Genomic DNA, 14,725 nt, shown 5'->3' with positions numbered 1-14,725 from the left:
CTGGGTGGGACGTGGTGGCTTCGGCATGCGCGTGTGCAGAACTTCAGAGCCCGTTAAATCTGAAAAACACTGCGTATGCACATTTTTGGCTTAGACAGAGTTCCATTTTACAAAGTCCATAACCCAGCTTTAATATTATTACATGCCCCAGACTGGGATTAATTCCAGGATAAGAGTTTTATTATGCTGTATAGAATTTCTCCCGTGTTCTCCTAGTGCATGGCCAGCGCCTCCAGCCGCCTGGTCTCACACACCAGGACGTGGGGTGGTGGGGACACTCCGTCCCTCCCCAGCTCGGTTCTGTGGGCTTGGGGTAGAGTGGAGAGGTGAGTTGCATTGTACTGTCGCTGGCCCAGGACTGCTGACCATGGGAGAATCGACTCCAGCGTGTCCTGAGTGCCTGTGGGTCAGCTCTCAGTGTAGAGGATAGCACCCGACACTTTGCCAACCTCTGAGAGTGTCTTGTTTGTTTCTTGGAATAATCGAGAAAGCGTTCACATCTCAGTGGTGATCTGAGGGGGTCTTGGTAGGAGGTCAGTGTCTGGAGGACCAGGGAGAGGTATGGGTCTTCACTCTACTCCTGTGAGAGGCAAATGGCTTTATCTCAAGTGGATACTCTGATTATAGGTAGTAATGGCCTGTAGCTCTGTTTAGACAAAGAATCTGATTCAAAGCAGTGCTGTGATTGATTTGTGATGTCTGCTAGGGGCACAAGGATAGGGGAACCATACAGATACGGCGCTTATTTGCGGTTTAGGTTTTGTTCTGAGTATTTTACATCTCTGTGAAACCAGCAAAAGTCTCTTTGTAGACTTGATCCTTTCACCCTTGACCATGGGTATCATAGGGACTCCCTCGGGACTCCTCCAAACAATCCTTCCTCCTTGCCCTGTGTCCTGCACACACAACCCCCACCCCGCACCCCGCCCCGCCACCAACGACCTGTTTGCACAACTTCAAAACTCACAGGCCCGTCTCTGTTGTCTCTTTCAGTTGAAGAGGGAGAGGCCTCGGACTTCTCGCTGGCCTGGGATTCCTCCGTGACAGCATCAGGTAAATGCCCAGGGGCCAGTGGGAAACTTATTGGGGTCCGGGGGGCTGGCTCAGGAAACTCAGAAAGCCACCCAGCTGGTTATGGAAGTCATATTCTTCCCGTCACATTCCTGTCTCCAGTCCAGATTACCCCGTGCAACGTGATTTTTATATCAGTTCCATATGGTCAATAAAATCTATTACATACGGAGACTAATATACCCTTATTCCCCCGGGGGCCATGTTCCCCTCTTGTGGGCACATTCTGTTGGGCCACCACACCCCCACTACGCAGGCATTGAAGCTCTCTGCCATGGGCGTCGCTGCACATTCATTCCAGCCTAATTGCATAAAAGCCACTCTAATAGGACCTTTAAACTCCAATCGAAATCAGAATTCCTTTATTTGCCTTCCTGGAAGGGGCCGCATCGCACTCTTGGGCAGGCAGACCTGAGCCCACACCTCCAGGGGGAGGTAAGAAGGAGCGGTCAGGGTTGTGGGGAACATGGCCATTGGAGGGTGATGGGGGTGACTCGGCCGTCAGGGGACTTGGGTTTTCCCGCTCAGTTCTGCCCTTGCCTAAATGCCTTCCGGTGCCTCAGTTTCCCCAGCTATAAAAAGAGGTGGATGAATAAGGTTTGTCTCCCTGTAAAGTTCTGGAATCTGGAGCTGTCCATGGAGCTTGGGGTTGCAGCTGGCTTGGGGTCTTTGGGAGCTCCGGAATGGAGGGCGCCATTCTCCCATTTGCTGCGCAAGTTGTCAGCCTCTGTTGACAGCAGGGCCCTTGTTCCCAGTCCAGCAGGCCCCAGACTCTCCTGCCTTGTCCCCTGTCCCGGGATCCTGACCAGCCATCTCCAGTTCCATGGGGGAGAACCGTGGGCCTGAGAAGACCTGTGAGGGAGCCATCTAGTTCAGCCCCCATCTCTTTTAGGTGTGGAAATTGAGGCAAGGAAGGAGGTATGCTCTGGGTCAGTCGTTCCAGAAACGAGGTGTTAGGCGTCAGGCATACCAACACTTACCACTCAAACGGTAACACATCGAATTTGTGATTTTATGGCTGTGTGTGATTTAAGACGATGCGAAAGTCATTAAAGTGAGAAAATTGTGTTGACAAAGTTTTTAAGTAATGAGGCTTGGATTCAGGAAAAAATCATGAAGATGGTTCCCAGGTGACTGAAATCTGGGGAATGCTGGTACAGACTGAGCTGAAGGCAAGTGGGGAGCCAGTACTTGAAACCAGGTCCCTGGACTCCTGGTCCAGGGCTGTCTGCAGCGGGACCTGTGCTGTGTGGAAGGTCGGAAGGGTCCTGGTTGGGTCCTGGCTGACTCAGGTTTGGGCAGTTCGGTGTCCTCAGGTGCCTGGTCCTTGGTGACAGGGGCTCCCTCCAGGGCAGAGGCCTTGTCTGAAGCCAGGATGGGGAGGTGCTCAGATTCTCAGGAGGAGAACCCTGAGTTAGGACAGGCCTTGGGGTCCACACTGTAGGTAGGATAGGGGGAGGTGCTGGGTGACCCATGCTCTCTGTCTGTGCGGTTGAAATACATTCCCCATGGTGGGCGGAACACAGCGAGGTTGTGAAACTCCACGTCTCATCCAGGCGTCCTGATGGATGTGGGGGTGCACGTGCTCAGGCTTGCAGCCAGCTCTGATGAGGGTCCCTGCTGTGCTCCAAACCCCACACCAGAAAAGCGCCCAGCCTAGCATGTCCATATAAGGTCCTCCCTCCCGGCTGTTTTCCCAGTGGTGCCGTCGGCGATGAGGACAGTGTGGTGGGTGGGGAGATCTGTGCAGGGGTGTCAGGGCCCGGGTGCATCTCCAGGGCCGGCCTGTAGAAGGCAGGGGCAATGCCGAGGGGCTGTGTAGGGGCCTGGGGTCCACGACGCTCTGATGCTACAGGGGAACGACCAACCTTAGGGCCTTCGGGCGCTCTTGGGAGTGGTGAAGGTCGTGCGCTTTGCAAGTTTCCAGCCAAGAGCTGAGCGCACCCTACATGCGCAGGCAGGGGGAGGTGCGCGACTCCTCGTGAGTCCCTCCGGCCCTCAGGGACTCCCTGGTGCCGGTCAGCTTTAGTCTGCTCGGAGGTGGGAAAGGGAGGGCCGAGCATCCCGGGCATCGGATAATCCATAGCCGGGCAATGGATTGTTCTGTTTCCTTTGGCCCAATTCTGATTATTTCTTTTTGACAGTGCATGCACGTGATAGATTTTCCTTCCCAGTCCTCTTGGACTTGGGCTATTAAAGTCAGCTTGTATTCCCTGAGCACAGGACTTGTGAGATGGCGCGCGTCCCGGGTGGCAGGATGAGGCCGGTGGGGGAGGCAGTCCTGGACGTGGGGCCTGGCGTTTCATGAGCACATACTTGGTCTGTGCCAGGACACGGAGCAAATGTTTTACCCCCCCAGGGTCGCACTGAGCCATCATGACAAGCCTGGGAGCTGGGTGGTGTTTCCAGCAGCAAGTCCACAGCTTCTCCGTGGGCTGGTTCGGGGCTGCCATCTGGTAGAGGACGGGGCCAAAGGCCTGGCTGAAGCTGCTTTAGAATAACGCTTCTCATTAAGCTGAGAAAATGTCACTTGGCTGCATCAGAGAATGGGGGCAGGTGCCAAAGAAGATTATGGGGGAGCAAAGCCTCCCCAAGCCACCCTTGGCACCGTCACTGAGAACTGCTGTCCTCATTTGGTGGATGAGGGAAGGAGGCTTGGAATGGTGTGGTCGCAGACCTGCCGTCCCCAGCCATGATGCTGCTGAGCAGCGACTCGAACCCAAGTCCTCCTGCCCCCAGAGCCTGGGGTGTAACCTCCGCGCTGCCTGCCCCTGGGAAGTAGATAGCTGAGCAGAGACCTGAGGCCTTGTGTGGGCTTTACAGTGGTCCCTGGAGGCAGAGGGCCCAAGGGTGGCCATGGAGGGACTTTTGGCTCATCAGACCGGAGAAACGCAGGGTGAGGTGAAGAAGGAGGCAGAGAGCATCTTACTGGGAGTGCAGAGCTGTGAACAGCGGGCAGCTCTTCTGTGTGGGGCAGCTCTTCCCCCTCTCCCTGGGGTGCCAGCATCCCCCTGCCCGCTCTTCCTGGCTCCGGGAGCATGATGGAGAACTGCAATAAAGAAGCAGGAGGCACAGTGGCCTCTGCTGCCCTTGGGGACCATGTGGCCACCGCCCCCAGGAGCAACCTGGCCTGCTCTGCTTGTGCCCTTGAGTCGGGGCCCTGGCAGTGATGGAGAGCCCCACCTGGCAGGGAGGGGAGCAGGGTAAGTGGCTCCCAGCAGTTCTCCCTTCTGGCCAGGGTGTCATGGGAGGAGGGGGCCTGCCCTTGCCTCTACGAAGGCAAAGATGGGGCTGCTGGTGGCAGAACCTGGGGGAAGGAGACTGTGTTCAGAGCTGAGGTATGGGGGTGCCTGGTGGGTGTGGAGTTTTAACTAATTTCCCATTGCGTCCTGTTTTTTTCCTGATCCGTAAAAAGGGGGATGAAGGGACAGTGTCTTGTGTGCGTGTTAAGTCACTTCAGTCATGTCCGACTCTGTGCAACCCTATGGACTGCAGCCTACCAGGCTCCTCTGTCCATGGGATTCTCCAGGCAAGAGTACTGGAGTGGGTTGCCATGCCTTCCTGCAGGGGATCTTCCCGACCCAGGGATGGAACCCTTGTCTCATATGTCCCCTGCATTGGCAGACAGGTTCTTTACCACTAGCGCCACCTGGGAAGCCCCAAGCATCCAGTGGAAGGAAGTGTAGATTCTCTTCCCAAATGCACAGAGCACTGTGCATGTGATTTCGGGGGTGGGGTCATAGATTACTCGCAAGCTCTTCTTCCTACCTTGCTAGGCCATGAGTTCACACTCCTTGGGGAAGTGTGAGAGTCCTTTGTGAAAGCCCACAAGGGTCCCAAGCTCACAGGCCCACCTGGGGCAGGCTGGTGGCACAGGTGAGCGGGCAGGTGGCAGGGAGGCGGCGCTGTGCACTGCACCCCAGGCCTTGCCACCGGGACAGCCGTACCTCAGTGCCAGCTGATTGTGGCAGGGCGCCTGGGCCCAGAATCCCCACGTCATCTGAGTTTTAAGAAGAGAAGTCAGAGAGCTGGATTTTTATGTGGTGTTCTTAGATTAATAAATTAACTCAAGTCTTTTTAAAGCAGCTCATATTGAGATATGAGGGTTCCAGTGTTTTCCACATCCTCATTAATACATGTAATTTTCCTTCTTTGGTGGATTCTAGCTTTCCTAGATATGAAATGTGATCTCATTTTGGTCAATCGGTATATTTGAAAAAACACTGCTCAGGCCAAAGAATGTCCCTCTGCCAGCTGATTTCATTCTGGCCACCATTAGAAGGTTGCCAAGTGCATCTCTACCCAGGGGCCACTTTCCAAGCTTGACTTTCCAGGCCTCTCTGCGCCCCACCGCCTGCCTCCAGCTCAGCTCAGTGGGGGAAGTCCTTCCTCCCTCAGTGCTTTTCTCTCTTCCCCCAGGCCCTTTGGAATGAACCATCTGAGTGGCGGGCACCAGGATGGTAGTAGCCTACAGTGTGGGGTTTCAGGGAAGCAGCCCAACCATGCTCAGCTTTGCCTCCCTTCTGCTGGCCTCTAAGCCTGAGCTGGGAGGCGAAGGGGCTTATCTTTGTGTAACTGCCTCACCGGAACCTCCTGCCTCCCTGGACCAAGTTTCAGGGCAGGCTGGGCTTCCTTCCAGCATGGCTGCCCGGGACCAAGCTGGGGATGGAGCGCGAGGAGGGTCTGGGGCAGTCTGGTGATGGAAAACAGTTCATTTGTAGACAAACACTCACTGTCAATGCCTGGACAGGTTAGTCAGCTTTATTTCTGGCACGGTGACACACACACTTGTTGGAGAGAAACATTGTGTGTGAATGGCCCAACTGCCTGAGACCTTACTGGTGAGATCAGAGTTTTAGGCCTTCCTGCCCCATTGTAGGTCTCATCGTCCTGGTTAATGAAACCATCACTCCCACGTATGAGTCACTTCTAGGAGCCAGTTCTCCTTCTCAGTGCCTTTCACATACAGAAACTGAGGCACACGGACGCTAGCGACTTGCTTCAAGGTCACACAGCTAGGAAGTGGCAGAGCTGGGATTTGAACCCAGACAGATGGCGCAGTCGTTAAAGAACCTGCCCTGCCAATGCAGGAGATGCAAGAGATGCGGGTTCGATCCCTGGGTTGGGAAGATCCCCTGGATGAGGAAATGGCAACCCACTCCAGTATTCTTGCCTGAGAAATCCCACGGATAGAGGAGACTGGTGGGCTATATAGTCCATGGGGTCACAAAGAGTCGGACATGGCTGAGCGTGCACACACACACAGCTCCGGCATGACTGTGGCACCTAAATTGTAAATGCTAGGCCTGCCTGTGAGAATGTTGGTCCAGGCTTTGTGTCAGAGGGGAACCAGAGGCTCAGGCCTGGGGTCAGCTCAGTGCTCAGGTCCCTCCTGGGTCCCTGGGAGTCTAACAAGGGCCAGGCCTCCTGGATCGCTGCCGAAAGGGAGAGGAGGTGCCTGTTTAGAAGTCCTTGAGCACACTTCCCATCTTCAAAGGCCAGATCTGGAAAACACTGTGGGTCAGGCTCTCCATAGAGACTCCCACCGCCTGACCCCAGCCCGCCTGCCTCTAGGCCCCCCTGGGTGTTGGGTGTGTGTGCGGTTTCCGGTGGGTCAGTGTTCGGGCTGCAGGGTCTGAGACCTGTTCGGGGGTGGGGGGAAGATTAGAGTGGCATCTGGGTGTCCGGGGCCTGGGGGCCCCTTGGGGGAGGGAGGCTGGAAGCCTTTCCTTTAATCTGACTCCGGTAAGCTGTGGGGTGGGGGAGTGGTCAGTGCCCCCATCATGGACAAAGTTGGCAGCCTCCTCACCCACTGCAGTCCTTTACCTCCATGTTTCGAGCAGTGAACTTGACGGAAATGTCTGGAAGACCGGACCTTTCACTTCAGGGAGTCGAGGTCCCTCGCAGCCCAGCCTGCTCCTCTAAACCTTCTCAGGGTTTCCTTCTCACCCCGCCGGTGTTGTCCTAGAGCATGTATTTATTATTTCAACTACTTCACGGAGACTCCACCCACCACTCTGTGCTTCTGCACATTTGCTGTTTACATTTCTCTTGGCCCGCTTTCCAGCTCCATCCCTTCTCTCGAGATGAAGTGCAGGTTGAATGCACCGATGGGTTCCGGGTATCCCCTGTGAGTCCTGAGCTTCTTGGAGACATCTAGATCCACAAACTCTGCCCTTAGTCACCACATCGGGGTCTCTGGGAGGATGGGCATTCATTGCCTCAACTGCCCCTCCCCGCTGCACACTTGAACGGCATCAATTTTGGACTCATGAACAATGCTCTTACCAACGTCTTTGTGTCGGTGGACTTTTTCCCCTTTGGAGTTTTTCTTAGGGGCTCCCAGGACATTTTGACTTCTTCAATCCTCAGATCAAGGCTGGAGAGACTGTCTCCCTCTCTCCTCTCCTCTCCCCCAGGGTTCCCTCACCCTGAATTTTCTCCTAAGTGAATGCCTTAGCCTGGCTCGTCGGTGAGGGTATCCCCACTCCTCTCCCCACGATTCTGGGGCTGACAAAGGAAGCTGCCAGATGCCCCTTGACTCCTGGCTGGCTTGGCTGGTGCTGCCCACCTCCTGCGCTTGAGCCCCCAAGCCAGTCATTCCTCCACAAGGACCAGGGGATATTTTAAAGGAGCAGGAAAGTCCTAAATAGATGGAGAATTTCCTAGCATTTTAAAGACTTATGAAATGCGTTTTTATATGGGGCCAGCTGGGGAGTTTCTCATTAGCTCTGCTGGGGCGTCTGTGGGGAGTTGAGCTGAGTGGAGCCAGGCAGGCGGGGTAGGAAGATGCGGTGGCCCCGAGCTCACCGGGGGAGCGCGGCAGGCATGCGCCGACTGGTCTGTACCGTGGACCCCTGGCCAGGCTGGCCTTTGTTAGCGCTGCTTCCCCCAGCTCAGGAGGCCTCGGAGACCTTCAGGTGGTGACTGGAGCTGAGAGGTGGCCACTCTGTTACCATGGTGAGCAGTCCACGAGGTAGGGCATCTGTGCCCCGAGTGCACACGGAGGCATGCACTTGTGAGTGTGTGTGTGGTGTGTGTGCGCATATGCCCAGGTGCCTCGGCCCTGACTCAGACTCTTGGGGGCCCTGTGGCCTCTGCACCCCTCCGTGCTGTGTCCCGGGCCTCTGGGGCTGACTTGGCCCAGCTCTCCGAGGGGATGTGGTGTTTCCTGCCCACCCTTTCCTCTGGCTCTGGACCAGCCGGGGGCCCTGCTGGGCTTCACTGTACATTGCTTCCTCTGTGCCATGTCTGCCATGCACATGTGCATGCACGTGTATGCTGGTGCCCGGGGTATGTGCAAGGGAGTGTGTGTGTGTGTGTGTGTGTGTGTGGTGTGTCTCTCTCCTGACTCTTTTTTTTCTTTCCCCCGTGGCCTGACTGATGGCTTCGCTGGAAGGAGGTTTGTCTTGCCGAGTTCACCTCCAAGGAACTTGGAGCTTCCTCGGAGGCAGGGCCTCCATGTCACTTGTCCTGTACCCACAGGCTGGCACACAGCAGCTGCTCTGCCCTTGTACCCTTGCTCCCTGCAGTGAGGTTGCAAGCTCCCGGCCCTGCTGACTGGGGACTCTCCACTCCACGAGCCCAGGGTGTCTGCCCTCTCCTCTCCTGGGGCTCTGGAATTTTTCACAGGCATCAGTGATGAGGGCTGTCCTGACGGGGGACTGGTCCTCCTTTATCCAACGTTGGGTGCTCCCTAGGGTCTGGGCCCCCACTGATGGATGGTGGATATCAACAGTTATTTTGGTGACTTGAAGCCTGGCTGTACACCAGGGCCACAGTCGGGCGTGTACATGGGTGTGGGCCCCCGGGGGTGATGATGACATTGTTCCTCGGGATTTGGGGGAGGTCTGTCCGTGGTTTCCAGGCATGGTTTACAATGGCTCTGCTCAAACTTGACCATGTAGGCAAAGTTGGTGATCTTGTTAAAACTCAGATGCTGACTCAGCCATTCTGGGAGGGGTCCGAGATTCTGCATTTTAAGCCAGCTCCAGAGTGGTGTTGATGGCCCACCCACTACCTGGAGTAGTGAGGGTTTAGAGGGTTTGATGAGTTAAGCCCTCTCACCCACTCCCCTTGACTCTTGTTCCAGGGCCTCCTTCAAAGCTCAGTCTACGTGACGCCTCCTCCAGGAGGCCACCATGACTGCCCTGCCATAATTAACGTGCCTGCCCCTGAGTCTTGGGGGCTGCCCGGATCCTGGTCCTCACTGCCATCTGCTTGGTGATGATGTTCCTCCTGTATGTGCCTGGTTCCCTTGCTGTTCTGCTCACTCCCTCAGGCAGTGACCATGTCTGATTCTCTGTCCTCCCAGAGCCAGGCTCTGGCTCGGTCACTGACAGCCGCCGAGCAAATGTTTGCCAAGGTGAAGCACTTCACTTCTGCCTCTTTAACTGTATTTTCCCTTGGCAGTACAGGGCCAGATTGTTGTTCCCTTTGTGAAGAGCAAGAATTGGGTTTGAGGTTGAAGATAGTACTTGTGTGACCTTGAGGAGGTTACTTAGGCTCTCTGTGCTGTCCATGTCCTCATCTGAAATGGGGATGCTTATCCCGCTTCCTGGGACCATTGCAAGCACAAGATGAGGGGATGCACGGAGCTTAGCCATAGCCCCCAAGGGTGGCAGCTGGCACTCTCCCCTCTTACTCTCGGTGATATATTGATAGCACGTTGAGGGAAGCTTGGCTTGGAGCTTAGCTCTGAGCCTTGATATGTGCGGGCTGTAGAAGCCTCTGCCAGGCCCCTCCCTTCCTCCGTTTCCTTGTCTCGATTGGCAATCTCTAGGCGTCGCTGCAGTGGGCAGGGTGTGCACGCCTTCACCCCCATGCAGGGATGGGGTGGGACTGAGCCCTCGAGGGACCATCCTTTCTCACGCTGACCTTGGATGGTGGGGCGCTGCCTGTTTCCCCTGTGGAGAAGGCCGGGGTGGCGTTGGGGTTGGCAGGGGCGTAGTGGGCAGGGTCTGAAAGCCAGAGGCTCTGAGGCTATTGTATGATCAAGCTCCTTCCCTGGGTGGGGCTTGATGCACCCACCATGCGGCCATGGGTTGGTGTCTGGTAGGAAATGGCCAAGGTCAGCCCAGTCGTGCAGCCTGGCTGGTCCTGGCTTCCTGCGCGGGCACCCTGCAGGGCCCAGCTTCTGGGGTGGGTATGTTTATCACTGAGTCAGTCACAGTCCTGTTGTAGGCTGTGGGAGACCCTCAGGGGTTAGGCGGTTGTCGTCTCTGCTGATCCTCTCTTAAACTTCTTGAGCGTGAGACACGTGTGGGTACGTGCGTATGTTCTCTCTCCCTTGCTCCATGCATGTTAGGTTGAGCCTGGCTGACTGATGCCTTTCTGGTTCAACAAACCCATTATTTTGCCCACACTGATAGATGGTACCTTTCTTGCTGCTGTGCTTGGTTGCTTCAACTGATGGCTGCTGGCTGTTCTTAGTAGTAGTTAGCACATCAGACTGATACTGAATGCAGTAAAAAGGAGACAGTTTTCCTTCTGCTCTTCTATTTCTCTGGGCTAAATGCTTTGCAAACCATGCAAGGTTATGAAGGCAAGGGTAGTGCCTGCTTTGCTCACCGTTATATTCTCAGTAACCGTAATTATAAGCAACTGTAATAACAATAACCATTAAAAAAACCAGCCATCTAGTGAGCATTTGCTGGGGCCAGGCAGGGGCCATGTACCTGACATGCATCTTTCATTTAACCCTCTTAACCACAGGTGGTAGGAAGTAGTATCATGCCCATCTCACGGATGAGCCGCTGAGGCTCAGAGAGGTTGAGAAATGGGTCCAGGCTTTCACAGCTGATCCGGGCCAGGGCAGGATTTGAACCTGGGTTGTTTTGTCTGTGTCCGGGTCTGCTCCTCTGTAGTTACTAGTTCACAGTGACTAGGACCCAGTGTAGATGGAAGGCATCTTTGTCTGGGGGCGGGGAATGTCCCCAAGGATGTGCTAAGAACCCTAGAGGTCATGGTAGTGACACGCAGTTCCAGGGTCAGTGTGGGGGTGATGACTGCTGATGGACACAAGCCCAGGGATCCTCTTCAACAGTGACGTGTAACAGTGACAAGTCATTTTGCCTGCATGCACACATACTCATATACACTTGTTCACAAATAAGCACACTGTGCCTACACATTCTAGACACACGTACATACCCACTTCCACATACAATGCACACACACACATACAGTGCACATATATAGACATTCACATATTCCTCCATACCTCACATGCTCACACATGCACTCAAGTGCCCACCCCTGTATATGCATGCTCACATGCACACACACAGGGCACATATGTACATACTTCCAAACATGAGCACATACGCAGACATGCACACACAGGCACCACACACCTATCCACAGCCCTAGGCTTGTGGATGAGCAGAAAGAGCTGCTTCCAGGATCTCTTTTCAAAGAGAAGGACAGTTCTCCCCACCCGAGGAGGCCCCCGAGATGTCCAGGTCACCCCATTACTCTCACTCTGCTTTTCCTTTGTTGTACACTCAGGGTTTCAGACATTCTTTCTGACCAAAGATCCACACCCCTGCTGTTGGGCCCGGCGCCGGGCAGACCCGGGTGCAGACAGAGACCCCAGTGGCCATCTGTCCGCGTGCCTGGCCCGGCCTGCTCTGGCCCACGTGCACCCCACCCCTAACTTGGACATGACTTCATTTCCACTCTGCACCTGCCACTTTAAGAGCCCAGGGCCGGGTGGGCCTGTCCCCAGGGTTGGGCTGGGGGAGGCTGGACAGCTGCGGGTTGGGGGAAGCTTTGTTAGCTCCCAGGGGCCTCCCAGAGCCCGGGCTAGGCTGGGGAAACTGCAACAAAGGCCGACAATGGCCTCCTTCCCTCCCCGGGCGGCCTCGGAGCAGGGCCTGGCTGGGCGGCCTCTGGGGGCCCCTGTTATTTCCTGTGCTGGCTCTGGGGCTCCTGGCCAGCCGCAGTGGGCAGGAAGCGGGGCTGGGCATCTCCTCCCCACCCGCTGGGCTGGCTCTCTCAGACCAGAGGAGCTGCTGCTGTGAGCCGGGATAGTGCAGTCCGCCTGCCCCGCCATCCTCTGCTCGGGCCTGCTTGGAGGCCAACCCCACTCGTGTCTGCCCAGACTTCCCCGGACGGGAAACCCGAGCCCATCCCCACTGCCCCGTCCCTGCTGCAGACCCCACGTGCTCCACCATCTGCCCCCCAGCCTTTGTGGTTGCAGTGCTGGCCCCACAGAACTGAAGATGGGTGGGGCTGGGAACACTGGGTTGGTTAATGCTGAGTTCATCTGGGATTGTGTTAGAAGGAAGCTTAGATTTAGTATTAGGGTTAAGGTTAAGTAGTCGACTTAGTATTAGGGTGAAAGTGAGGTTTACCTGCCCTCAAGGCCAGAAAGAGGAGTTTTGCATGGGGTTGAAACAAACAGACCTTTGCTTCAGTCCTGGCTTCACCACCAATGTGTTTATCACCTAATTATCAGGGGTCTACCTGTTCTATCTCGGCCACAGACACGCAGTGGTGACCTGCCCTCCAGGCTCATATTCTAGAATGAAGAGACTGGGGGCCAGTGAACACACACAGCGACAATCTTGGCTTCTTAGCTGTGAGTATGGACTTGACTCAATCATTCACCTCCCCAGGGCTGTTTCCTGATCTGTAAAGTGGGGAGACTGAAGCCCCACCTTTTGACATTGCTATATGAGTGAGTGAGGGCAAAGATGTGTGTTCAGAGTGCCTGACACATAGCAAGCATCCAACAAACACCAACTCTGGTGATAATGTTTTTTTCGGCTGTGCCGCATGGCATGCGGGATCTTAGTTCCCTGATAGGAGTTGAACCTGTGTCCCCTGCATTGGAAGAGCGGAGTCTTAACCACTGGACCCCCAGGGTAGCCCCCAAACAGGAGTTAGTTATCATACTAAAAAGCAGAGACATTACTTTGCCAACAAAGGCCCGTCTAGTCAAGGCTATGGTTTTTCCAGTGGTCATGTATGGATGTGAGAGTTGGACTATAAAGAAAGCTGAGCCCAAAGAATTGATGCTTTTGAACTGTGGTGTTGGAGAAGACTCTGGAGAGTCCCTTGGACTGCGAGGAGATCCAACCAGTCCATCCTAAAGGAGATCAGTCCTGGGTGTTAATTGGAAGGACTGATGTTGAAGCTGAAATTCCAATACTTTGGCCACCTGATGCGAAGAGCTGATTCATTGGAAAACACTCTGATGCTGGGAAAGATTGAGGGCAGGAGGAGAAGGGGACGATAGAGGATGAGATGGTTGAATGGCATCACTGACTCAATGGACGTGGGTTTGGGTGGACTCTGAGAGTTGGTGATGGACAGGGATGCCTGGCATGCTGTGGTTCATGGGGTCGCAAAGAGTCGGACACGACTGAGCGACTGAACTGAACTGAACTTTATTTTTAATTAATTAATGACGTTTTGACCACACTGTGTGGTGTGGGGCTTGTGGGATCTTAGGTTCCCGCCCAAGGATTGAACCTGTGTGACCCCTGAATTGAGATCGTGGAGTCTTAATCACTGGACCACCAGGGAAGCCCCCCAGTTCTGGTGATTATTAGTGACACAAGATGAAGTGCCCAGGTGTCATTGGGCAGTTAAAGTAATTGATGAAAGAACTAGTATGTCGCCAGCCAAGGGTCAGGGTCATTGCCAGTGAGCTTCCTGGCAGCTGAGGCCAAAAGAGAAATAGGATGAAGTAGCCGTCTCTGTCTCATTCAAGTACTTGGGACTGACAAACATTTATCCCTGGCACTAAATGCTGAGGAATTTACTGTGTGGATCCTCATTAATCATTGAACAAACAATAGCTCCGTCTCAGTAACAATTGGCACACGGTACAGAAACATCTTTCCTCGATTTCTTTCTTAAATTGACCCTGGAAAATGCTCAGGGCCTAAGTGCACAGCACAGCCGTGGAGTCACGTGCAGCCTGGAGGGTGTGCGCAGAGACGGGGCGTCTCAGCTGGCTGCGTCCTGGGCAGCTGCTCAGGTTCCCTTCCTGAGTGCCTGGTTAAGTGTAGTCAGGCAGCTTCCTTTAAGGCAGAACCCTTGGTCTGCAAGTGGTTGCTCTGAATCTTGGGGAGGACTCTTCAGAGTTTTTTAAATTGATGTATAATTGCTACACAATATTATATAGGGTATAGGTGTACAATATGCATGTGTGTGTGCGTGCTCAGTCATGTCCAGCTCTTTGGAACCCCATGGACTGTAGCCTGCCAGGCTCCTCTCTCCATGGGATTTTCCAGGCAAGAATACTGGAGTGAGTTGCCATTTCCTGCTCCAGGGGATCTTCCCGACCCAGGATTCGAACCCAGGTCTCTTGCATCTCCTATATTGGCAGGCAGATTCTTTACCACTGTGCCACCTGGAAAACTGTAGGTGTACAATATATAGTGATTCATAATTTTTTAAACGTTTTATTCCATTTATAGTTATTATAAAATATTGCCTGTGTCCCTCATGTTGTACAGTATATCCGTGTAGCTTTTTTACACCTAATAGTTTATACTTCCTAATCCCCTAACCCTATATTGCCCCTCCATCCTTCCCTCTCCCCCCATAACCACTAATTTGTTCTCTATATCCGTGAGTCAGTTTCTTTTTTGTTATTTGTGTGTTTACTTATGGCTGCGCTGGGTCTTTGTTGGGGCTC

General features: G+C 54.3%; 1 protein-coding gene across 1 annotated transcript in view; it reads left to right on the top strand.

The window, feature by feature from the left end:
- The window catches only part of ZNF423 (zinc finger protein 423), a 345,950-nt gene that overhangs the window by 58,910 nt on the left and 272,315 nt on the right, over positions 1 to 14,725 (top strand). Inside the window, exon 2 of the mRNA XM_061138456.1 lies at positions 994 to 1,053. Within this exon, the coding sequence (XP_060994439.1) occupies positions 994 to 1,053 (60 nt within the window). The remainder of the gene's footprint in view (positions 1 to 993; positions 1,054 to 14,725) is intronic.

The sequence above is a fragment of the Dama dama genome, chromosome 4, assembly GCF_033118175.1.
Source record: "Dama dama isolate Ldn47 chromosome 4, ASM3311817v1, whole genome shotgun sequence".
NCBI lineage: Eukaryota > Metazoa > Chordata > Mammalia > Artiodactyla > Cervidae > Dama > Dama dama.
Note: the sequence above shows the minus strand (reverse complement) of the source record. Positions and strands in the feature narration are given on the sequence as shown.